Genomic DNA, 26,743 nt, shown 5'->3' on the forward strand with positions numbered 1-26,743 from the left:
TAGGAAACATGGTCTTATAGGATTAATCATAGAGTGAATGGACTCATTTAGTGTCAGGAAGAGAAGGCAGAAGAGAGCTGTGTAAGGGCCTTTAAATATGTAAAAGGATACTGCAAATAAAAAGGGAATTAACTTCTCCCCGTGCTCCATGTTGAGGGCAAGGAGGAATGGGCTTTAAATGAAGCAAAGGAAATGCAGTTGAGGTTATGGGAAGAGAATCCAGAGGCAGTTTGAAAGAGATCTATGGTATCACGAGTTCGGAGAAGGAATTACAGTTTGCACCTCATAGTGCAAGGAAGAGAACTTACACATCTTCGCCCTGCCTTATGAAAACAGATGGGCACCCGCTAAGGTGACAGCTGAAGAAAAGCTCTTCTTATTCACTTCATTTAAAGTGCAGCGTTTCAAAATATTTGGGGGGGGGTGTGTGTGTAAAGATTTCACCAGTCTATTTTTTCAGAGTTAATGAGCATATATTACAGGGTAATTTGATGCAGAGACTACATGGTGAAATGTTATACTCTGCCTATAACCAGAGTGAATCTAATCGTAGGACTATCTCTAGACTTAGCCCACTGAGTTGTGGTGCATTCCTGACTCGCTGAAAAAATATTGGGTAACTTGACATTTGAGGGTCTGCTGAGTGTCTGGGTAGTCTCGTCTGTCCCTCAGACAGAGTAGTTTCGATCAATATTCCAATATCCTGGAGTTCCAAGTTCATCCCTCCAGAAGATTAAAAATACATCCTGCTGTTAAGGAAAGAACACAGTATAGGAAAACAGAGGTAACTTCAATCTACCAGTACAGAGCAGCTTGATTACAGCTTTGACTTTCCCAGTGTGCTGCTTTGTTCATGCATAATTTTTTCAGTCCCGATATATCAGTAATAAAACTGGATCTATCATGTAAAACCAAGAATTACTTCTCAATTTGCTTTTGTGATTATATATCTGACTGGGAATCTCCAGTGATAAAAAGCTATTTCTACTTTCAAAGTAAAGGCTAGTAGCTCCTGCGAGCAGCTTAAATAGCCATTCACAAGGTAACGCTACGATACAGGACGCTTCGGCTTGAGGAAGGTTTTGGTCACAGAACTCATCAGACACTGTAAAAAACACCCACTAGATTCTTTCTGTATGAAATAGCTTCAGCAAAGAGTAAGCTGCTGGCCATCAGAAGCTGATGTTCTCTAAATTCAGAACAGTTGCCTATCACAAATGTTTGTATTTTCAGTATCTACGATTTTTGAGAGAAGCTTCTGACACACAATCGGCAAAAGATGATCCTGCATCCAAAAGCAGCCCGATGCCAGTTTGCAGCAACAGCCATTTTATGTTAAGCAGAGAACACTTTGCCACCCAACAGAAAAGCTTGAGTGTATTTGGATGCCTGTTTTCAACCATGACTGGGCAGATGTTCACAGAGGAGCCAGAGCCACACAAGAACGCGTCCCCTGCTGAATTTCAGGATTTTGTCCAACAAAGTGCCAAATTCACACGGCTCCAGTCATCTGTCCTGACACATAACAACACTTTTTAACTTACTTTCTTGAAAGCTCAGGAGAGTTGTGAACACACTGAAGGCAAGATCTTCCAACAAAAGTCTTTAGAAATCACACAGACAGAGTTACAAGTTTTTCCCATAGTCTGTTACAAGTTTAATTGTGCAAAAATACAGTCATCAAGACTTCAGCTTTGTTGTGAACTGAACACAATTCCAGTGAGGTACATGTATGGCAAGAGATACTACTGTAATTAGAGCAAATACACCATAATTGTTGTTGAGACAACCAGTGGTGCGATAACACTGAGATACTCTTCTCAAGTGATTTAGACAACCTGTGTTTAACTACCATACATCAAGAGAATAAAAAAAAAATGACACCTAAAAGGAAAGCTAGTAGCAGACTAATGAAGTTTAAGACTGCACTAACTCAAAAGAACATTTAAAAAATGGTTTAGACAGATTACCCAATAATGGCCAAGAATTAGTCTGTGATACTGCAGGTGTGAAGTTCAACACTATATATACACTGTTTCAGCAAAACAAAAGACTTTCTTAATGCCAGTATTTCTTTCAAGCACAGGAAGATGAAGCATTAACAACCTTTATAATTGTATTTCAAACTAGGAGACACCAATGGTGTTGCAAAAGAAATAGATGAGGGGAGAAAAAAAAAAAAAACAACCAACCCAAACTTTCAGAGTTCAGTCCTCTGGCTCCTCCACTTAATAAAACAAAAAAACTCAACCAAAATAATACATATGGACAAGAAAGGCATTGCTGAATCCCCTTGCCCCCATTAAAATCTCCTTGTAGTGCCTACATCACTGAGGAAAAAACAGTTTTCCAAGCAATTCCTCTCCTTGTGCATCCATGTTTTAACACAACCAGATCGGACACTGGTAACATTGTGCTGCGCAGCTATTTTTTGGTCTTAACAAATCTACGTGCTTCTTGCAAAAGCGTTTCAACATCTTCGTTATCCTTGTCTTCTGAACTTGGCTCCCAGTCAGAGTCTTCATCAGTAGGTTCGCACTCCTCTTCCTCATCATCTATAAAGCTGTCATTAAGGTCATATTCATTTGGTTCATCATTGTCGTCATGTTTCTCCACAGCCCTTTTTCCTGTAGGGACAAAAACATCATATATTCATGAATCATAAATACAGAAAGAAAGAGACCTTCCAGAGACTATCTAGTTAGTCTCTCTCCTCAAAAGGAGAGAGAGACAACTAAAGCACTCTACCCAACGCTTACTATTTTGGTTTTCAAGACTTTCATGAAAACCTGGACCATCTCTCTCTGACGCCTACTGCAGCACTTACCAGTCTGATCACTTAGAAAGTTTTCCTTACTGGCTTTTCTTCCAGCACTTGGAAAACAGTATCAGGCCTCTTCTGATAACATCTTCTGATATCAGAAGATGACAATATCAGATAATGTCTTCTGATAACTCTCTTTTCCTTAAGGAGCGGCACACACAATTTTCCTAGTAGTCTTCCTGCTACTTCTGTACCTAAACAACACACATCTTTCCCCTGAGCTTCTAGGTATTGCTAGGCAGCTATTTTGACCCTAGATGTTCTGCCTTCATCCATACATACTTACGTAGAGCTATTTTATAGCCTTTGGAATCTGACGTGGCTTTTAATTTCCATTCACTTCTTCCCTGAGCTTCAGGTAGGAGAAGGGAATCTGCTAGATAACTCGCCTCCTACGTTCTCAACTGGGACCCACACTGGACAGGCTGTGCTTCCTCTGAACACCGGTTAAGGAAACAACAAACGGCGAACACTTCTCTCCTGCGCTGGGTGCAGCCTACCTGTCTCCCAGTTCAGTCTATTCTATCGCACTGCTTTCTAATCTGCTGTCCATCCATCTTCTTCACAACTTACATTTTGTGATCAAATTGCCTTCTGCATTCATAGTATTTCAGAATAATTTGTATTGGCAGGAATCAAAGACTCAGAAACCTCTATTTACAAGAAACGGATGCTGTTCACAGCATGTTCCTAAACTTTTTTAGACAGCTTGTTTTGCAGTGTTCTTTTAATTGCTCGAATACGTTGGCACGTTTAAACCAAGTCCCAGAGGCAGGATAATTCTGCTATTTGAAGAAGCCTTACCTATCTGACTTGGTAGTGTCTGTACAAAGCTGCTGCCATGGCAGCATTGCCTTCTCCTTTTATTTATCAGCAGCTGTGAACCTTCAACAAGTTTATTCCACTGCTACCTGATTTTGGCAGATGTGCGTAACCCTTGCTCCACAAGCTTCATTGTCTCCTTTTTTTCTTACGTGTCCACAATTCCTAACTAGCCACAGTCTGCTAATATTCTAATCATGTTATTCTGCCCTTAAGTCATACCCCTGAGTAAAACCACGTTCATTCCTCTTCTTCCCAGCCTCCACCTTTTGCATTCTTATCTCATCTAGAGATAAATTATCTGTACGAGATCATTGACAGGTTATCTGATGAGCAATTCTTGTCATCATCTTTCATATGAAACTACAAACATGTATTTTTTTCCTCAGCTACAGACCCCAGCCCAAAGCATCAATGTTTATATTAACCATAAGCATTTCTTAGCAACCTCTTGCAACCCCAGGGCAAAGCCTGAGGCACTCAAGCTACGCATGTGGTGAACCAACGAGAACACCAGTACCTTGTGTAGTCAGATCGCATCCTCTGTCAGTTACATTTTTCTACTAGTGGGAACGTCACTATTCCAGAATTATCTTATGGTCTGATTAACATTTTATACTCTATAGCAATGCTCACCCAAGGTTTTCAAAATAATTTAACAGCATTAGTCAAGTTTCGCAAAGATACAAGATTTTATGGGTGAATTTTCCTCCAGAGGCACTGAATGACCTCCTAGAATAACGTCAGCCACGTGTGACACAGCCAATAATAACACTGAGAAATATCCTATGGCTAGCAATCTATGTTCTTTGAAGGACCAACTGCGCACCACCCAGCAGAAAATCCTGAAAATGCCAACTGCCAATTTGAGCTGTAATCCACTATGATGCTCGCTAGTTTGTTGTTTATCAGACTTCAGAGGAACTTAATCATGTCCATGTCTACCAGTAGAATTTCTTAAAAGAATCACAGGCTATGGTCCTGTAGAATTAATTATGTCTTGGAAAGGAGAGGTCAAAACAAAGATACAACAAGAACAAAATCTCTTCTCAGCTTACAAGAATAATAAGCCCAAAACCTGCTTAGCAAAGAAAAGCTCTTCACTATTACAGCACTGTGGGTGGTATTTTATAACAGAAGTAGGAATTCTGGCAAAATACCCATTACTTCCATCAAACTACATATATAATTTTAAAAATTTATTTATTTTTCCTACAAATGTAGGAGGAGCATACTATGCTCTTCCTCTCTATACATCAATGCTTTTAGATTTCAGCAGCGAACAATGCGCTTCCTTCCCTATCTTCCCACTGCACCTCTTTCTACTACACTTTAATTCAGCCCCACAGCCCCTAAAGCTGCTCATTAAGCACAATTCTGCCTGTTCCCTAGTACCATATTTATCAAGATGACCTTGAAACTTTCTCTGAAAGTATCTGCTCCATGTGGGGAGAAAAAGCTTGCTGACCACCTCTTTCAAAGAGTTATGTTTGGAAGTAAGCTGATAGCTTGCTAGGAAACCTACAAAGAAGTGTGTAGGAGAATCCTCATCGTGAAAATCATAGAATTATGGAATGCTTTGGGATGGAAGGGACCTTTAAAGGTCATCTAGTCCAACCCCCCTGCAATGGGCGGGGACATCTTCAACCAGATCAGGTTGCTCAGAGCCCCATCCAGCCTGGCCTTGAATGTTTCCAAGGATGGGGCATCTGCCACCTCTCTGGACAACCCCTTCCAGTGTTTCACCACCCTCATCATAAAAAGTTTTTTCCTTGTGTTCAGTCTAAATCTACCCTCCTTTAGTCTAAAGCCATTACCCCTTGTCCTGTCACAGCAGGCCTTGCTAAAGAGACTATCCCCATCTTTCTTGTAGGCCCCCTTTAAGTACTGAAGGGCCGCAATAAGGTGTCCTCGGAGCCTTCTCTTCTTCACGCTGAACAACCCCAACTCTCTCAGCCTTTCTTCATAGGAGAGGTGTTCCAGCCCTCTGATCATTTTTGTGGCCCTCCTCTAGACCCGCTCCAACAGGCCTGTGTCCTTCCTATGCTGAATCCTGCATAGCCCATAGCCGCAGCAGGTCATTCATCTAAGTACCAACAATGCAGTAAGGTCATTCAGTAGTGACAATTTAATGACAGCATAACTCTGACTTTTTTTTTTTTCCTTCCTCCCTTACAACTATTCCCCCAGTAATTAGCCTTAGATTATTTCTCAGAACATAGAGCACATTCTCTACAGGAAATTTACAATCCCTCTGGGTACCAATTAGACTAAAAATGTTAAAAACTAAACGTGTCAAATGTCACGTAGATTGTACCCTTCTTTTCTTGCCTGGTGGAGTTTAAATACATTTGTAAGGAAATTAATCCTGCTGTGCTTAACAGTGCAGTTGTGCCAAACAGCATGAAATAAAGGTTAATGGAGCCCTGACTGTCTCTGTGACCTTGTGTGGCTTGGTACGACTGCCTCAGATGTGAACTTGCTGAGCGCAACCGTTTACAAGCTTTGCCCTCAAGAATGCTAAGCAAGCTAGTCAACAAGACATTGAAAAAAAACAACCAAACAAACAGAAAGTCAGCAAATATGAACAGCACTTTCATTAATGAATTCCCTTCTTTCCCCTGTGCATGGAGTATCATTTCTTCCCTGGTTCATTCTTAGTAAGAGGAGGTGAATTTGACAGCTTGAATTTCACTTCCATGTTAAAGTTTTACACGCTTACAAGAGAAGCACTTTTCCATCTGTAGTCACACTTGGCTGACCACCTGCCATGAGCTGTGCACACAGGATCTACCGTTCGGGTAAGGAAGGTGTTCTTATGAAAGGCACAGCTGCAATTCAAAACCTTCAAGATTTAGGGTAAGGATGTTAGATATGCACACAGCCCAGCTTGCTTCATTATAAAATCTTAACCAGTCACTGCTCTTACCATGCTGCTAACAATTCTCACCATGGTGTAATACTCTTTCTACAAGGGAGCAGCGTCCAAGATGGGGCTGGTATTTGTATCGTGGGATGTGCCAAAACAGACAGGTAACACATATGCCTCAGAACATGCTAGTGCACAGATACAACCATATCAAGCATTCAGTGATAGCAAAAGCGCACGCATACACGATAGGAAATGGGATAGGAAAGAAATTTCTCAGCAGAAGGTATGAAAGCAACCTCTTGCATCCACCTACAACAGAAACAGAGGCAAAACCACTGTGCCTAGAAAACTAACTACAGCTATTTGCACTTTTATTTATTTTCTCTAGAAAGCAGATCTATTTTGAGGATTTCTCTAGGAGATGCCTAGCCACACCTTGGTGATCTCAAGGAAGACAAGCCAGTTCCCACTTCCAGTTGAGATGCAGCAGTTCCACATCCTCATGCCTTGTGCAGGCCAGCAAAAGTGAAGACGGCATATCATCAGGCTTTCAGACTGCTCTTTAAAGCTCACTTTTAAATTACTTTAGAAAGAATAGGAAGCCTCACGTTTGGAAGCTGAGACACAGAAGAAGCCCAGAAACAGACCTAAAGGATAGTTAAAACTGGAGTCTATGCACCCGCAACATATAAATTAACATTGTTGGCAGCAGCAAAACAAGCTAGGTGCACCACTGGTAAATGGAGGATATATTCATACGCAGTATTACAATTTACATTATCAAGAGAGACCACAGCTTCCCTGTGCTACTCCATAATCCTCACTGACAACTACAAACTAAAGTAAGAAGGATACATACGTAGTTTACAGTGAAAGCTGCCCCCAACTCAAAGGCATTAACCTTCTTCTACACTTTAGTCCTAACAAGCCAGTATCTTACCTGAAACATCAATACCTCATAGTAAATATAAGAAAATCTCATCAGCAAATGCACAGATATCCCTTGAAAGTTATTTAAATGTCAGTGCAATGCACAAGGAATATCTCAAGGTTTCAAGAGCAATACATCTTTACGGGGCAACCTTAACTAGTTGTGGATGAAACATTGGATTCCTTTCATCCTATTATGACCCCTGTGTAAGGAAGGAAGAATCGATTTAGCCACATGTGTCTCTCCTTATAACATTTGTTGGTTTTCTTGTCTGCTTCCAGAGAAGTACAGGTATGCTCAGCCAGGAAGCCTGGCACAAATACAATTTCAGCACTGTTACTTGTAAAAAAGCAAGCAGGGTTTTACTAAAATAACAACTACTTTCTCCTCGGCTAAGTATTACCAAGCGTCTCCAGCATCATTAAATACCCAAAAAACCAAGCAGATCGGTCGTGTCCCATGCTGACGTGCCCATTTATAACGGTAGAAGATACTCACCATTCTTCGAAGTTCGTTGTCGGGTTCCTCTTTCAGTTACTAAAGAAAAGAAAAGTTATTAGTCAGGACAGAGTACAACCTAGCATAAGGGTCATTCATAGAGGTTGCAACAATGAAAGACTGACCTATTAAAATAAATGCTGCAATGACTGTGCTTTATTTACAAGCATAAAAACTATTCTCCTGCCCCCCAAAAACCACTTTTTTTTTTATTGAATGATTCCTGAGAGAAAACCCAGATGAACTGTTCTTACAATTATGAACCATTCCATCTGTACAAAAATGTCATCAAGACTGGTATTTTTATTTTTAAGCAGAAAATTTGAGTATTTCAAGGCATTTAAGTATTTTACACCATTGTTTCCATAAATGCAATTTCTCCTTAATAATGTCATAATCCCGATTCTTTCAAGTAAAATATATTATCATTACATTTCCATAACTGTTCTGCTCTGAAGTATGGTTTATTGCATTGGGATTTCAAGTGGAAAAAAATCTCCAAGTCTAATAATCAAGAAAAAGCCCCCAAAAATGCAAATTTGAATCCTCTGAATTCTTTAAGAGCAGACAAAATGTAAACAGTATATTCCCCTGCATTTTTCAACAAGTCTAGTTACAGGAATATAAAAGACTAGAGAATTTTAGAACAGAAACTCAGATTCAGTTTTAATTATATTCCCTCCAAACCTCAGGAGAACATACACACAAAAATTTGTTCTTTCAGTAAGAAAAATCACTAGTCCAAAAAGAAATTTAAGATAAAATAAAAAAGATGACAGACATGGTTGCAATGTTTGTTTTAGAGCATTACAAGACTTTAAAATTGTATGTTACCAGAGGATTTCCTATCAAAACGAAAACAAGAATAAAAAGTAAGTATGAAATCTTAAGATATAAACCTATACAATTAAAACATAAAACATTTCTGTGTACACGTTTTTCTATGGGAATAGGAGAAAAGCTACAGAAATAATTTACTGCAGTAGCCATTTGAAATGTTGAGAAATATTTCAGTAACACCTAAATATATTCCCTGTTTTCACTGTAATACTCCAGCTCTGAAGTAGAATACAGAGACCCAACAATAACACAATATACCATGTTTGATTTTCAATAAAACCTATTAAACTCATGAAAATAGTCACTTGCGACACAGCATTTTTGTCACTATGTAAGAGACAAAGCATACAAGCTACGTCAATTGTGTCTGACACAGCCCATCTCATGTCAGCTGAAAAACGTTTGAAAGAGTGCAAGTTTGCAGCAGCTGAGCAACCTTCCTTAAGAAGAGCAAGGGTGCAGGACAATACAAAGTAAGCTGCAAATGCAGTGTTTTTCACTTACAGTAGCTGAAAGCATTTAATCCAAATTTCTGGTATCCACTACTGGGTTTTGGGGTTCCCACCACCACTTTGAGCTACATGGAACAACCTGGCTTACCTGGAGGTACACTGTGCTTGTATTCTAGCTTGTGCTGTGGATTCTTCCTGCAAAGAAGAAAACGGTAAAAGCTCGATTTGCCACCTTGCTCCACATTTAACAAGCCCAGAACTCCTCGGTATTTTAGGGATAATTTTCACTTCTTTTAAAAATAAAACTCTGTGACCAGTGCCTTACTGCAGTGTCTCAGCTTACAGAATGTAGGGTGGAAAAAAGAGTCAGGTTAAATAAGAGTTCCTCTTGTTTCGGTGTTAAAAAAAAAATAGATGGCTGATCAAAACCAAAAGATAAGCTTCCAAAGCTGTATGATAAGATGCATTTGTCCAGCATAATAAGAAGTGATCCATTTATTTACGCTCACTAAAAATGAAACTAGAACAAAACTTCTGGTGCATTAAGTACAATGGACACACAGTGCATTGCAGGTCTGAGACATCCAGGCATAGCTTCCACATTCTGAAACATAAGGCTACAAATTAAATAGTTTGGGAAATTAAAGAATTTGGAAAGAACTGCTTGTCTCGAAGATCGCAAGGAGAGGCCACAGAAGGATTCTTCAGAGAGATTATACACTTCCGCGATACGCTGCTGCAATCCCGCAAGTTCAGTTTACAAGTTCGTATGTCTTCTATAAAAAAATAGCATCAAAGCAATGAACGAAAATTTAAAGTCAACTTACTCTTGGATCTGCAATACGTTCCCCTCATTCAAGCTGTGATCCAGGTCATCACCACACTGATTGATCTTCCCCCCCAGAAAACAAAATTACAATGCTCTAATATTTTAACTTGGTCCAACTTACATTGTGCTAATCTGTGTTGTTAGTATATTAGAGGCTTTTCTCAGGGCTGCATGTTAAAATAGTTTCAACTCGATTTATTCTGGTGCAGAAAAGTTCAAAAAATTCTAACTTCAGAAGAAAACTGGTTCAGTTGTCCTAATTTTTGCTTCTGATAATAAGCAACAATTAAAGCCCACTGTTTAAGAATGACATACCATGTGACGTTGCTTGAAACCCGAGATGAATTTCTGCAACTGCAGAAATTTTTCTATATTTTACAAAATACCCTTGCTGTGAAGACTGCCTTGTAAAATCAGTTCCTTATTTACGTTTTTTCTTATTCTTCAAAGAACAGAGTAATACAGTTGGTCTTCAGTAGAAAAATCTTATTTTTATGTCAACTTGTGACAAATTCACACGCTTCAAGTTGATTTACAATTCTATAGCTACTGCCATCCCAAAGTACATTATGTGTGCGTTAGAAGTGACAGTTATCTGCATAAAAAATGGAAATACAGCTTCCTATTAAATATACTGTACTGGAACAAAAAAAAAATTTCCTATTTCGGTGTTTTATTATTATCGTCAGCATCAGACCATTTGATCCCAACTCAAGGCATAGCAATTAGATCATTTAATTATGCTCCCTTCAAGTGGTAGCCAACAGATAAAGACAACAAAAATAATAAGAAAACCCTTCAAAGTGCATCTGTTGCTTCGTTGAAAGAATTATCATTGCTTCATGGGTGCCTCCTTTCCTCTACCCCCAAAGAATGAAACACAGATTAAGAAATTATCAACTAATACAGCACAGAGGTTGTCTCATCTGGAAGGAGAGGTAGTTTTGGATAAAATATCCATTGCACTCCTGAAAAGTACGCTGGCGATTCTGAAAACCCAGATTTCCCATCCCGAAATAAGAAGTTAATCTCATCGCTGTTTTTCAGAAGAGAAACACTTTTTCTGCATTAGCTGAATATAACATGCCTTTTTCTTAAAAGCTACCCATCTTTTGTTACATTTCATAGAGAGCACACTCTTCAGGATCACCATGCTTTTTGGGAGAGAGAGGAGAAAATGTTTCTGCTCAGGCACAATCTTTATTAACAGCAGCTGTTAGTTTCCGTATGCCCCCAGAAAAGTGCTATTGCCTCAGAATATATCCTTTTCTCCATGGTGTCAATTACACAGCAGTCATTAAACTCTGCTAAATAAAAAGTGTAAAACCTAGACACTAAGAAACAAAATGGAATAAAACAGTCTTTTGAAGAAAATCGACAGTGCTCAAAAGAAACTGCAGTCAGCCATAAACTGGATTTTATTGCTGTTACCTAAATTATGCTTTCTAACAAATCGAATACTGATTAAAATAGAGTTTTTGTACAAAAGCTCAACAAATACTTTATCAAAATTTAAACTAAAAGTTACATATCAAGAACAACACATAACAATAAACCATATAAAAAAAGAACATTTTACTACATGTTGACAGGTGAGAGAGTGTTGTTCTCTAGGTCACCGAATAAGTTCCAAAAGTGAAGTTTTCATATTCACCAGCTGAAATCACTAACAAATATTTTGCACAGACTTCGGTGCTTTAAAGGTAACAGCCTGTCCACGGTAAATTTCAGAAGGCAGTGAGACTTTAGAAAGAGCCATAATGATAGGCTACACTCAAGATTTAACATCCGAAACTACTCGTTATTCTATTGTCATTTTGTAACTCCAGGGGAGAACAGTCTTAACCCGTAAAACAAGAAAAGCCATTTTGTACAGTGCTGCTTACCTATAACAAGCCGTTCCATACGGACATTCAGGCCGGTTATCGTTGTTATCCTGAGTTACGATCTCCGTTTCATGATAGTCATCATCATTAGGGTGACTGAAGTGCTGGAAGTGAATGGGATTCTTCCTGCAAAAGACAAATATATATCGAGAACTGACTGTTCCATTTAAACACAAGAAGTGGAGACAAAGGTGTTACTGAATCAGTGACAATTCATTTTTCTGTGGTTACATAAAGAGGAGCTTTTACCGTTTAACTTTATGCAGAATTTAAGACCTACTTTCAGGATAACAGAAGAAAAACTTTGTCTCTGCACAGGCTGCGGAAGAGGTTAAAACAGGAATTTTCCTATTTGCCATCAGCTTTAAGTTTCTGACCTCTAACACGTACACAATCTACTGATGTAGTCATATAGCATGAATCTTACTCAGTGGACGACTTGCTTAGTTACGACTCCCTCTGGAGCTATCTAAATGCAATAGAAACTTCAACTACAAGTTTTAGCTCAAGTCGGAAGGGCCAACGCATGGCAGGCGAACAACTGCAGTACTAAAGACTCCCCACACCCTTGGGTTATCACATACCGGCTTCAGGCGACCCGTCTCAACTATTATTTATGTTCTGTATGCAAGTTACTACACACTTGAATACTTCGAATGCCAGCGTATTATTCCAGATGGAGCAGTCTATTGGACATTACATTACATTGATAATGCTGTCAAGTTGGGTTGGCTACCATGACGTTTTATTTGAAACGTCAAATTACAACGATGACACACAGTTGTACCATAAGACATAACAGCTCTGCATGTAGTCGACTCACACCGATGTTAGTGATGAGAGCACATTACTAGCACCCATGACTTTTTGCTCAACAACACTTACACAGCTGAATCCAGGGTGAGCAAGTAGTGAATACAAACGTATGCATCTTTGAAAGAACACTTCTACTGCTTCTAGGCAATACGTCTGCATACACACCATACAAGACAAGGCAGCTATAAACAACACTACTTAGAGAAGAGCTTGCTTTATAAAACTTTTGTAAGTGATGCTAAAAAGAACACAGAAAAACACGTTACGACTTCAGGAGAAATTCATGGGACAGATCAAAACATACTACAAAAATTATGTCAAAGCAAACATGCCGGTACCAAAAGCAAATCTACTTTTTCCCCTACAATTTCTTTTAGAGGCACTTTTTTCCAAGCATAATATTTAAAAGCATGGAATGTGAGGTATTTTAGGATATTATTTTCCAAAAGACATCCACAAAATACTTCAGGGATTTACCACGCTAGCTTCCAGAGGACATAATCTTCAATGTGTTTTGCAAATTATAAAAGTGAACTGCTTGCCTCAAGCAAGAGGAATGACAACTTTAAAGTACAGGGTAATTACTGCTTTAATTTACACTTTTTACAGCTGCATTTAGAAACACAAAGCCAGAAACACGTATGTAGCTAGCTACACACACAACAGCTTCCTCAATGATCACAGGCATTCTTTCCTTTAAATTCACAACTACCGTTTAGGAACTTCACAAGGAAGCCAATGTTAATTTCAGCATTTCAACTACTACCATAACAAAAAAAACCCAACAACAACAACAACCTCACCAACCTTCTGTTACAGCTTTTGCAAAATGATTACTTGATGATAGATTACAAAATGATAGAGCACTGTGAGCTCTACTAGCCATTCAGGCCTCCTTTCAGGCATTCCAAAACAATTAGGTATTTAGTATTAATACTTTAAATCTCCATTTGCCTGGCATCTTTCACTCAGGAAGTTCAACAAACAAGCTACAAACTCTTCAATGAGCTACCTATCAAAGACCCAGTATCCCTTGGATCTATTTACATAGGTGACAGACTTCTTGTTCTTATCTCTTCTGTTAATTTCTGCAAACTGTGGGGTAAGTAAATACTGTTTCACTAGAAATCATTGCAAGGTTGCATTTACCAGTCATTTACTCTACCACAAGTTCTCAGGAAACATAACTTCTTACACCAAATTCAGGCTGGCTGCCTACTTTAAAAATAAATGGGATGAAACCGAGTCATTTTAGAGGCTACTTGCTTCATTTTCTAAATGCAGAGAACTAGCTTATTAGCAATATTAGCAACAATTTTGAGTCACCTGAGACACAATTCATCTTCTCAAAGGGACACAAAAGCAACTAATGTGCTGTGAAATCATTTTTGTATTTATTCCTACAGTAAGATACACGTAGCATCATAGTCACCAAGGAAAGAAGGCCTAATTTAGCCAGCCGATTGTATTTTAGGAGATATCCATTTCCTTTCAAAAATTTACTTTGAAACCTACTTAGACAACACCAAACAGCCCTTACTGGAAAAGACCAAAAAAAAAAACAAACAGAAAAAGAAAGTAGTGTGGGAGGAAGGAGGAAGAGAAAAAGGGTCTTGATGTACACTCCCTATCACAAGGCTTTGGGATTCTTTGGGCCAGTGGATGATGCTCCTCAAAATATACATTACCTGTGAAGCATCTTAAACATGTCCTGCTTCAGATGCTCAGGACTAGTAGAAATATCTTATTTTATTTTACTTTACCTTTACTTGGATAATGTGTACTTATTCCACTTCTATGCGTTGTGCAATGATACCCAGCAAAATGAATAGAAAGAGAGAAGCGCATAGCTTATATTAAGCAAACATTTTCCCTTCTTGCAAAAATCTAAAGCTTCTTCCTTTTATTAAGAGTTTGTTTCAGGGTTGGGGTTTTTTTTGGGGGGGGGGGGTGGGGTGGGGTGGGGTGTTGTTTTTTTGGACACAAGATTTGAGTTGTAAGAGCACAACATCTATCACGCCATGAGTTGCGCTCCGAAGTTAATCAGTTTCACAACAAAACCTCACTGCACAGGAATACGCTATTCATTTCAACAAAACAAAACCATTAAGCTTTACTCACACAAAAATTAACCAATTTAAAGCCTGTTTTAAGAATAAAGTTTTATGGGAGATTTGCCTTCTCATGAACATACTCACACAGCTACTACAACCTTCCTTTCACAGAAGCTCTGAACTTGTGTACTGACACTTCATGATGCAGAAAACTGTGCAAATAAAAATTATGCAAATAAAACTCAAAGTTCTTCAGAATCAATACAGTCATCTCAAACAGAAGTATTGAGTATTGCTCAGTGAAGTATTTAAGACAGTTTTTTGTCTGTGCAGCAACAAAAAGCAACTTAAAAGTTTTTCTAAAGCAAGTTTAACTGATTAGGGCAGAATCCCTGGCTCTTCATAATCATATGCAGAAGACCCCTGCCATCTCAAGGGCTTATTTTCTCAGCTACTAAAGAAACTGGTAGTGAAAATGTAATGAATTACCAGCACTAGTTATAAAGCCATAGAATTCAAGCCTGAAGTTATGCCACAACTGTACGCAAGGAGTTTGTAAGTTCTAAATTGTAAGTCTTACTAGAAGACAGGACTCAAAAAAGACAGATGCAGGTCTTCAGCTGCCAGATTTACAAGCTTAAGGTGAAAGGAAAAATACTTATTTTCATAAACAAAAAAAAAAGAGCAAAGTATTTAGAAGAATGCACATACAAATCCAAAGGTTGGCTGAGCATGCCCTGCTTTGACAGCTATAGGAAAGATTCGCACACACTCAGTCAGCAGAGCACCGCATCGCAGGCTAGCAAAAGGACAGACTTGTGGACAAAAATTGTAGGTTACAGTTTGAGAGATGAGAGTTCAGGTCTACCACACCCCTTCTATGCAGCCCTTGAAAAAGGTGGTTGGGTTCAGATTTATTTTTAATTCCCTATTCTTCTAAGTACGGAAAACCAAGCAGCAGACAAGAAAAAGAACACAAGGTAGTATTCAAAGAGTAAGTTCCTTGACAACAAATACAGTCAGGTATAACACACACAGAGCACTTTGCCTCCTGGTGGTAACAGCAGTTTCTTTCAATTTGCTGAAGCTTCATGCTACCTCAGAAAGAGAATCTGACGCTGAAAGACGATAACAAGAAGAATCCCTGGAGCAAGAGGTGTGCATCAAGCTTGGTTCTTTCAAAAGCAGTGTTTTCAAATTCATAAATGAAGAAACTGAACTATAGGTTACAAAGTTATTTCCTAAATGTTTAAGATATGCGTTAGAGAAATCTAATAAAATTAATAGAACTAACATTTAATCTTTTCAATTTGTGCTGTTTTACCAGGCACCTACCAAAGGTGCCAAAGTCATATCCAGAAGACAAGTATCCTTTAATAGGAGTTTACAAAATAAAGACTAGAACCCTGAAGAGCATTTAGGTATTGGATAAATTGACAGTTTATGAATAAGAAACCTCCCCTAGAAAAAGCTTAAGGAAACGTTACAGTTACTAAAGCAGTACTCATTTAAGACGTTGACTCCTACAGCGCATCTTGCTAGAAGACAGCTTTCGTAACGTTTAAGTAACGAAGGAGAGGGAAAACAACTACCCATTTACTCAAAAGAGCACTCAAAGCAGCCCCTCTTCCTTAGCAACTCTAAAAAACTAGTTTTTGCTCAAGGAAAACACTACACAATGAAAAACTGAACTACGCTATCAATGCGTTCCTTCAAAGCACCCATTCAAGTCACACTTACGTACATGTTCTGTTAAAAATATGGGTAAGTGCAATGGGTAACTGCTTTACTCTAACATAGTTATTGATGCAGAAGGACTACTTGCTGGTCTTGTATCAAAAGCAAATACTAAGACAGACTACAAAACATATTTCTTCTTCTGCAAAAAAGCAGGTTTAGTCTCATGACACTTCCTGAAGATCAAAGCTGATGTTTTTGATACTTCATCTTTACAAATGTCTCCAACAAAGTAAGACTTTGTTATGTGTTATTTCAGAGCATTCTTTCTTCTTATAAAGCAATACGTTCCAAAAGTATTGCTGCCAAATGTTTTAGAATAAGGACCTAAGAAGAAATGTGTACATGCAGACTCCTATTCCATATTATCTGTAACTAAAATTTGCCTTCCTGAACATTAGGAATCCTTCAGCATATCAGAGCATTAAATCAGCTTAACTCGCATACAGGGGAAAACTTGTCTGAGCAAAATTAAAAGTAGCTGGAGCAAATTAGAGGCTGCATTTGTACTACTGGATCAGCTTAACTGCCTAATAAAATATGTTTTCAATGTATTCATTAAAGGCAAAAATTGAGATATGTGAAAGCAAGCTACATGAAAACTGGAAGTCTGATGTGTTCACTAACACAACAGCTTTACGCTTTTGATTTACAGAGTTATCTGCCGCATTAGGCACACCAAACATATACAAGAACCCATTTATTTGTGCTTGCTTGTTTTCTAAGCAACCTCACTGTTTTTGCTATTGCTCAAGCCCCTTTGGGGGGGGGGGGGCGGAAGGGGAGGATGATGATAATTATAAAAAAAATAAAATCACAGGACCCACTCTTTCCTCCTGGCTTAGCCTTATCTTTTGTGCTTACAGTGTGCATGGATTTACCTAGAGCTCAAAACCTTCTCCTAAATGCAGTTCTCTCATGTCATTGGTCATTTGCTAGCCTTAAGACTACCTCTAGATTTGCATCTTCCCGTCAATATATCAACACATGCCACTCCAGATCTTTTCTAGGCAGAAGGAACTAGCAGGAGACCAGGCACTCAGCACTGATGTTTTGGAACTTCACCGGAACATTTGTATCCCACAGAAGATTTGTATGACAGATCTTTCACTGTGAATTGAGAGGATATGAGTGAAAGAAAGAAAAAAAAAAAAAAAAAAAAAATTGCTCTTCACTTGTATTACCAAAGATGCTGACCAGATAAGGGTTAACATAGAGTTTGTAAGTATGCCTTGTTCTGTTTTTAGGGAGGAAGTGGAAGCTAATGAAAAAAAGCAGACTGGACAAGTTATAATAAAAGTAATTCTTGATTATTTAAGGAATGACAGATAATAAGTATTTTAAATATTCAGATCACAAAACATGCAATTACTTCAATAAATACAATCATCTTTCACAAAACTTTCGTCTGCTAATAAAACAAGCCTAGAGGGTCTATGTTGGGCATTTCAATCATTTACATCTTTTCTTCCTCCTGGTACACACAGGGTTTATTTATTTTCTTTTTAAAACGGACCTTTGTTTCTTATTTCCTACAACACTTCATCTTTTAATTTGTTGAAGTACTTCATCCCTTGTTTGGGTTATATTAACAACTAGCAAGACATCCTGGCTCCTCTTTTGACACTTTAAAAATTCTTGTTATGCCATTTGTTTCTCATCAGTCCCCTGCTTACCAAAAGATTTTTTTCAAATCAAAGCTTGTAAAGACTTTACTGTTTTCTCTTCCATTGCTAATACATTACTTCTTAATAATAAGCTATCTTAAGCTAGTTTTAATTTTGCTTTACCTGTAACAGCCTGTTCCATACATGCAAGGTGTCCTCTTATGCTTGATCTTTTTGCAGCTTTCTGAAGCATCTGCACTTCTGGTTGAATCAGAAGTCTCAGTCTCGTAATCCAGATTTGCATCAGGCTCAAGAGTCCCTTCCTGGGCACCAAAATATTGGGAAGTCCTGCCCCAGTGAGCTTGTTGGCTTGTAGAACCAGTAATCTGCTCTTTGTTTTCTGTTTCCTCAATGCTATTTTCTTTACTGGAGATCTGACCTACTCTTTTAGACCATTTACTATGCAGCTGCCTATCATTTTTTTCCAGAGAACTTCCAGGGATTTTTGTTCCAGTCTTGCCATTTCCTTCCATGTTTCTCATGGTACTCTCAAGAGGAAATCCAGATGTATTCTGTGGAACAAGGTTACATTTTGAAGGACCTGAAAATTTACACTCTTCAGAATTACAAGCTTTAAGGTCAAACTCAGCCTGATCTCATCATTCCTGTTTTTAAAATCAGAGAATCATAGAACAGCCCAGGTCGGAAAGGACCTTGAAAGATCATCTGGTCCAGCCTTTAAAATCTTCTACTCCACTTTCCAAAGCCAAGTTAGCTGCTAAGTCGAGCTGCTGAATGAAAGGCTCAAGTTAAGACCACACACACACACACAATTTCAAAAAAAAGTTAGCCTAGAGCTCCCATCCTCAGCTTCAGTTCTCTCACAACACAGTCAGGCTCCTCTCTCACCACCTTAGTTTGTGAATAGTCCAAGGACTTTAGTTTAAATTAACTTCTGATTAAAAAGTACTGCTCCTGAAAAATTAATGGGGGTTATACATGGGAAGATATAGCAGACTCTAGAAGAACGTACACTCCTACACAAGAATCAATTTTAATCCCTTAAGTACCAAGATACATGGAATATATATATATTTATCTATATATGGGAGAGATATGGAAATTCATGATACACACCTTGAGCTTAATCCCACCCCAATACTTCTTAAATGCTTCAGCTCGTGACTCTAAATCATAAACCAGTTTGTCAGTAGATACCCTCAGGCAAAGATTTCGGTTTTGACAAATACTGCATTTTAAATTTTGGAACACGTGTACATTTAAAATACGAGATGTGTGCTTTAGAAAAAGAATACAGGAACATTGTCCCAACAACCGAGACATTACCTGGAAGCACACCTATATTGCAGGCTGAACTACTTTGATACATTACAGAACTATTTAAAGGTCTCTGCTCTGTACAGTTGATTATCTAAGTTCCCCCTCCGGTAAATTTATACTTAGTTTACATGGATGTGTTTGGCAGAGCTTGAAAATCAGCTGGTGATTTCCTACTCGATTTTGTTCCTTTCAATGCAAGCCTCATAAAATGTTAACCAAAACCAGAGACAATTACATTCGAGCAGCAATGTGATTAAGAAAGGGCAAAGTCGGCATTAATATCAAATGATCCTGACAGCAGCATATTTAGTAAGCCAAATCAGAGACAAAGATGACTGCTTTATCAAGACTCCCAAAATAAGGCTCAGCAAACAACTAAAGCTTAGGAAATGAGCCTTCATTTGCAAAAGGAGGACTAAATTACTCTAATTTCCCACTCCCACTTGTGACTTCTCTACACATACTTCAACCCATTACCTATATTTTACATAATGAGACTAAACACTTTCACATTTCTTATGATGACTAGTTAAAAAACAGGTTGCAATCAAGGAAAACCAAAGACAACAGCACTATTGGCACTGGTTGTAACACAGGGATGACCTCACTGCCATCGGGCAGCTACTGGCACTTAGAAGAATTAAGATTCTTTTTATTCCTACCCTACAGCAGATTTTGTCAATCGCCTTAAATATGACAGCAGAAGAGCAATTTTGGTTTTGGTATTAAAATTCCAATCTTTTAGAGCTCTCTAAGATTATTACTTTTGCTTGCACTAACCCGTTAGTTAGAACTGCAAAGTTCTGGGGGCAATTTCTCACACTGTGCTCGAGATAAAAATGATTTGTGAAATTATTAGGAGAAAATAAGTAAGTCGTCATATTGACAAACTGCAAAATGAGATAATTCATTATGTAGTTACTCCCCTTATAACTTGACAGAGAGAAAATAGCGCTGCAACTGGCATTAATGTACCTAGCCAACAACAAAGCTCACCACTCGGAACACTTTTCCAGACTAAAAGATACCACTATGTTATATCAAAACTACCCTGAAGGGTATGCTCTCCACGAGTAGATCATTTCAACTAACCTTAAGATTTAATTAAAAAACAAAACCAATGTCCAACTGTTTTCAGTGTCAAAACCGATGAAGCATACCAAATAATAGTATTTTAAGTATTTTATCAGATCCTAGAATAGATCCAGGCAATTCTAATGCTACAGATTAGAAACACCTCCCCAGGTCGTTCACTTAAAATAAAAGTCAGTGAAAGCCTCGCTTCGCTCTCACCAGAATATGTTTTGTTTGTCTTTGATAATGATCCTTCTCTTTTCATTATTAGCAGGGTGCTATCAGTAAGCATTTAACTGCCTATAAACACAGCTGTACTTTAAAGACACACAGACACATTGACCAGCTGGACTGAAGTGTCTGTTCACTCATTGCCACAGACCGTTTTGGATTTCAGATTACTTTTTTTCTTCCCTTTTTTTCCCTCAGATTTTGAGAGAGTGGCATAAGCACACTCCCTGCTATCTTTCTTCAAAACGTACCAGTTGCTAAGCCACATACCACAATTTTCTGACCATAAAACTTCACCAACTAGAACGGCACTAGTTTGGGCAAAGCCCAGTGTTGCATTACATCACTGTCATACCATCACCTATCCCTAAAAGGTTCTCGGAAAAAGAAACCACACACTAAGCCACTCCTGGGACCAGTACTTTGGCCCATGTCTTCCAGCCTCCTGCGGTAAAGTCTGGTATTTCTGTGGAACATTCAGGGCTCAAATCCCAGATCCCGAGAAGGAAGTGCAGAAAACCCAGTCTCTGAAGACTTCCAGGATCCTTGCTATAGAACTGGCCAATGGACTGGCATTTCAAAACAACTGTTAAACAACAAATCACAAGCAGAACACATAGTTATGTTGCAGACCCAACCTTCAACATGACATTGCCAACTACATTCTCATCTTTCGAAATACCATGGTTCTGACCTGAGCCAAAAAATTACCTGAGATGAAGGGACAGGGATGACAAGACAGCTCCTTTTCCCTTGATCTTGCTCTTCACCTTCAAAATCCTCTATAGTTTCTTCAGAAGCTAATCTTCTTTTCTGCTGCACATTTACTTCTGATTTTAATGACTCCATATTACTTTCTCCCCTTCCTTGGCCTTTTTTCATTCTACTACCTTAAAAGAAAAGTAAAAGGGTACTTTTGGAATGCAACTTTTTACAGTGAAATCCTTATCACATTAGAAATCTAAAGCTACATCAAAGCAGAACACTGGGCAAAAAGCGCGAGAAACAGCAGCACTTACGCATGCGCTATTTTAACAACACATTTTTCACTTCACACTTATGGGAGTAAAAAGTATGTTTTAGAATGACACAGATGTTTGAGGGGGAAATTTGAAGGAAAACAATAAATAGGTGGCAAAGGATATTCTGGACTGACTGCATCAGTATGACTGACAATTTCATTTACACAATAGGAGCTGGTCAAGTAAACCAAGGATGACTTTTACCACAGACCTTTCAAGTAAATATCATTTCAGACTACCAGTTTATACACACAAATATCAACTAATTAGGACATGGCAAAAACAGGGTATGCCCACTTGCCTAGTCAACCACATCATGGTTGATGATTTCATCAGCCAGTAACTGATAGAAAGACAGCAAATGTGCCTCTCTTTTTAAAGTTTCACATCCCAGAAAACGCTAAGTTCTCTGCTGTGAGGTAGTATTTTCTGGATATATAGCTGGGAGACAACTAGGGCCATTGTGCTGGTTTTGTTAGAGCTCCATCTGCTGCAAAACGCATTCAGAAGGAAGATACTTGATGCCATTTTGCAAGACTTCAAAAACTCTCCCCCTTCAACAAATACAGACATGCCAGAGATGTGTAGGAAGCAAGGAATTTTTCCAAATGTTAATGTCTGACTTCAAAACAACAAATCTGTGTTCTCTTTCCAGTAGGAAGGCATACAGAAGAGAAACGAAAGGGCAGCCTTTTCATTTTACTGTCTACCTTTCTGTCCAATACCACCCTAAAAAGACACAAACTGTTCCACAATTTTAAGGAAATATAAGATTTACTACAGGAGGTAAGAAGCAATTGGTCAGACACTACATGAAATACGTCTGCAGGCCCGCTCAGACATCAAGAGCCAAATTTCTCCATTACACCATCTCAGCAGAAATAGCAGGTGGAAACAGAGGCCTTAAAGAATAGCTGTTGGACACAGAGGAGCAGACACCCACAGACCAGCCACAGTTCACAGGCTTGGACTGACTAACAAAGGGAACTCAGCAGTTCGCACCTAAACCACCTCACACCTCACCGCAGAATGGCAAGCAGGGCGAGGCGCGCTGTCTTCAGCACAGAGAAAGATAAGAAACACTGGGGGAGCGTTGTTAATGTACACAGTCGTTTTCCTTCTCTCATTTCTTTAGTCCTCCAGTTCCATCGATAAAAGTCATCAAAGCCATAAATGCTTTGCGATAAGTTTGTCCGAGAATGTCTAATGGCAGGTTTAGCACTCTATGAGCTCCCAGGACCAAAGCCAGACACGGGAGAAGATTTTCTTGGGATTGTGCCAATGTGGCACCCTCGTGTCTCCCATTGATAGAGAGTAAACACACTACTCTGTTGCCGTTACCGCTAATACGCGGTGGTAGAAGTTTATCGTACGTTCAGGCGTTTCCTTTTGCAGGAAAGACAAGAGGGAATGCAATACTATTTTAGCCTCATACTAGTAAGAAACTACAATAATGTGATGAACTGCTCCTCCTAGGAAAAAACTTTGGACTAAATAATCAAGTTTGATTCAGTCACAGTTAAAAACAAACTAACACACACTACCACCAAAAAAACCCCGACCTTTAAAACCTGTGAAATGAGAAGAATCTAAATTTAGAAGAGCAATCAGTGACTTAAATGTGGAGAAGGCTTGGAATTGAAAGCACAGAAACTACCTAGAATTTACACACTAAACAAAACAGGTGAGTTTATAGGAAAGGGCTCCAGAACACCAGATGTTCAGCTGTCCAAAGAGAGTATATTACCTGGCGTAAAAAAAAAAAGAACAGAAAGAAAATCAACTGATCAGAAAGAGCTCTGTCACACCCATAGGACTGATGACAAAGGAGACAACAGAAGACAGTCTCTGTCAGCTGCCAGGCACAGAACACGGAGAGTGAAGTGACGAATTAATACTTCCTACTACCAAAATTATAATGTAAGAAAATGAGATCAAAGCACATAAATGTATATTGGTATGCAAACACTACACTTCAAACCTACCTCCTTTCATTACAGGCTCAGAAATCCTCTGAACCAGGAGGTCTCTTTCCAGCATCCAAGATGGAAGCACTCTCTTTCTTTGAATAGATTTTGACTGTTCACTTTCATTATCATCATCAGGAGAAACCTGAAACAATATTTACTGTTTAGTACTTCTCTCCATTTACAGAAGAGGTAGAAAAACTAGAACACAAGTTTGTACAGTTATGTTCTTCAAACACAGCCTGGATAACTACCTACTTTTTGTGCAGTGGCCATTGCTTGATTTTTAACAGTTCCTACTCACTCAGAAAACCAACATCTATAGAAACCTTCACGTAGTAAAAAGCACCTCCTTACACCTTTGAAATAAATATCTAAAAGGCTACAGACTAAAAGTTTCGTAGAAGAGCTATATCAGCATGTTGCTATAGAGTTTCAACGCAGAGAAATAAAAGAAAGAAGAGGTTTAACAAACAAATGCCTATTTGTCAAAAAAACAGAGAAGTCTTGCTAGCATTCTCTCAATTCCTTTCTCCAGAAAGGAATCACACTCTAAACAAATTAAATACACCAAAGTCATGTTCAGTACACACTTGCGTACTGAAAGTAGAGATTCAAACTGATAGCATTACTTACTAAAAGGTAAGTATCCATCCCAGGAATCTCAGCTACAGTAAATGCTTCTATTTCATTTGTTGTATGTAGTTATCTACTGTACAATGATGTTGACAAATGCATCCCTTTTAGCACTGTATTGCTGGATACACAACAGAAGACCTAAGAAAAAAATCCCACTGCGTCCACATACTATTTATCAGACTATCTGTAAGCCATTTTTACTCAGCAACTTTTAAAAAAGGCAAAAAGATTCTTTCTTCGAAAACTTTATTTTGCTGGACAAGATGCTGACTGTCAGGGAGAACCACAAAGGTTATTTATCTGTGTGTTTATACGGATCTTGACAACACAACTCATCACAGCTGTACGATTCAAATGAAATTGGCTGCTAGTACACTATAAACAGATACCATAGCCAACACAGGGTATCTACAGTCCAGCTGCACACTCCCCAGATATAAATTTCAGAGGCTTTTAGGCTGGTTGGGAGAACAGTCATTCATTCCCCTAGGTCTTCACAGGTACTTACAGCACAGTTACCGATACAGACCAGAACTGGACTTTGTTCTGTAGTACTGAACTCGGCTACCGTATTATTAGTTCAACATATTCCTGTAGCAATAGCAATTTTTGTATATTCCAGAGAACCGATTACTACAGCATAATTATCATAAACATAAATACACAACAGAAATATATTTATATACTTGTCTAGCATACAATCCCAATCAATAAAACAACAGGTATTTTGAGCATACAACTGTGCCAGAGTTTACTTCTCAGGGGAAAAAAAAAGGGGGGGGGAAGGGGGGGTGTTAGAAAACACAACACCTTTACTTCTTTTTCAACACATGCTTACAAATATTAAATTTACTTTATAAATTAAGCACCCACCAAATGTCTGGAAGTAGCGTCATTTTTTCTCATTTTTGCAGTTCCCTGTATCTCAGAGTGGGAATATGCCGGTTCTATTAACGATGGACTACAAGACATCTCAACAGGATGAACAGTTGGTCCTTCTTCTGCATCAGTCTTCCGACTTTTTTCTGAGAAAGCAAATTAATTTTTAGCTAGTCAAACTCATCATGAATATAAACATGTACTTTTCACTTAAACACAGAGGTTAGTCTGAATGTTTGCCATTAATACACTTCTAAATTTACTGTAAGGTACTCTTACGTCAACTTACAGAGAAAATAAACATGCCTTCCACCTTCCACTGAAAGTATTTCGAACCAAAGATTTGCTGCTGACCCCTACTGTACTGTTCTGGTTTTTAAGTACCTAATTCATACTAGCCACTGCCACGACAGAACTTTCAGAAAGCTGAAATTACAGCTTAGGATTTGCTTCACCATAAATCTGCACAACTTCTCAAAATCCGATTCTATACCAGGAGTCAGATAACAACGTTAAGATACAGTTTTCAGGATCAGATGCCCAATGAATCCGGCGCTTCTTGTTAAGTTCTCACCAAAGGCTACAAGTCTGCAGCTCTGAGGTGACACCACAAACTCCGGTGCTTGAAGCTGGTTTTAAAGGCCTCAGGCTCAGAGCCGCCACGCCTGAAGTGCTTTTCAGTCGTGAAAGGGCACTGAAACAGCAACTGTTTTTCCTTCAACGCTTTGCCATTCCACTAGTTGATTCGCTAGCACAAAGAATTAGGGGGAAAAAAGTCCGATTACTGCTGTTCTCGCTGCGCTGTACAGCACCGCTCGGGAGTCACTGCTGTCCTTTCCACAGCTGTTTGCGTTACACTGGAGGCACACGCTGACCAGCTGAACTTTTTATTCCTTCGTGAAGAGAAACACAAGAGGCCGAGCTCTGCCCTCCCCCCCCCCCAACCCCGCCAAAGAGGCCCCTCCAGGCGCTTCTCCTGAACTTGCGGTTCTGCACGGGCTCCCCCCCGCCCTTTCCACCCGCGATGGAGCCGGGGCTCCAGTCTGTGCCCCTCTAAACACGGCGGGCCAGGACACAAAGCCCCGAGCTCGGCGGGGGGGGGGGGGGGGCGGCCGCAGCACACGGGTGGCGGGGAGCGGCCCGCAGCAGCGCTGGGAGCTCCCCCTTCCCCTCACGGGAGGCCGGGGCGGGGGGGCAAGGCCGCAGCCGGGCCCCTCGGAGCGGGCGGCCGCGGCAGCACGCAAGGGGAGGCGTCGTTAACTCGGCGCCGGCGGCTCTGCTTCTTCGGGACGGCGCCGGCCTTACCTCGGGGGCCGCCGCCACTGCCGCCGCCGCCGGGACGGGGCGAAGGCCGGCAAGAGCCGCCGCCGGGCCTCGCCCGAGGGCCGCTGGCGCACGGACGCCGCGTGATGACGTACAGCC

The 26,743-nt window shown here is 39.5% G+C and overlaps 1 protein-coding gene across 4 annotated transcripts; it reads right to left on the reverse strand.

Annotated features, from left to right (window-relative positions):
- Window positions 1-1,633: 1,633 nt before the first annotated feature.
- APLF (aprataxin and PNKP like factor) lies at window positions 1,634-26,738 on the reverse strand. 4 transcript variants are annotated; one of them, XM_087774396.1, is made up of 10 exons: window positions 26,627-26,722; window positions 25,896-26,069; window positions 25,316-25,467; window positions 23,818-23,948; window positions 21,526-21,700; window positions 18,352-18,740; window positions 11,955-12,080; window positions 9,388-9,434; window positions 7,948-7,986; window positions 1,634-2,627 (listed from the first exon to the last, which is right to left on the reverse strand). In XM_087774396.1, the coding sequence occupies exons 3-10, from the start codon at window positions 25,412-25,414 to the stop codon at window positions 2,425-2,427; spliced, it is 1,209 nt and encodes a 402-aa protein (XP_087630522.1). In that variant the 5' UTR covers window positions 25,415-25,467; window positions 25,896-26,069; window positions 26,627-26,722; the 3' UTR covers window positions 1,634-2,424. The 4 variants fall into 4 exon arrangements, with proteins under 4 accessions (XP_087630522.1, XP_087630520.1, XP_087630521.1 ...); XM_087774394.1 differs by lacking the exon at window positions 25,896-26,069 and having other exon boundaries at window positions 26,627-26,738; XM_087774395.1 differs by lacking the exon at window positions 26,627-26,722 and having other exon boundaries at window positions 25,896-26,615.
- Window positions 26,739-26,743: the final 5 nt, after the last annotated feature.

The sequence above is a fragment of the Nipponia nippon genome, unplaced genomic scaffold (assembly GCF_047370975.1).
Source record: "Nipponia nippon isolate SJK-2023a ecotype South Korea unplaced genomic scaffold, ASM4737097v1 scaffold_4, whole genome shotgun sequence".
Classification (NCBI taxonomy): domain Eukaryota; kingdom Metazoa; phylum Chordata; class Aves; order Pelecaniformes; family Threskiornithidae; genus Nipponia; species Nipponia nippon.

What these genes read in the sequence shown, in the direction of transcription:
- APLF (XM_087774394.1), bottom strand. Translation starts at nt 25,414, where the DNA reads ATGTCTTGTAGTCCATCGTTAATAGAACCGGCATATTCCCACTCTGAG. An exon ending in TATGGAACGGCTTGTTATAG is followed by an intron (nt 9,435 to 11,954) that starts GTAAGCAGCACT and finishes TCTTCTTTGCAG; the next exon opens with GAAGAATCCACAGCACAAGC. An exon ending in ACAACGAACTTCGAAGAATG is followed by an intron (nt 2,628 to 7,947) that starts GTGAGTATCTTC and finishes TTGTCCCTACAG; the next exon opens with GAAAAAGGGCTGTGGAGAAA.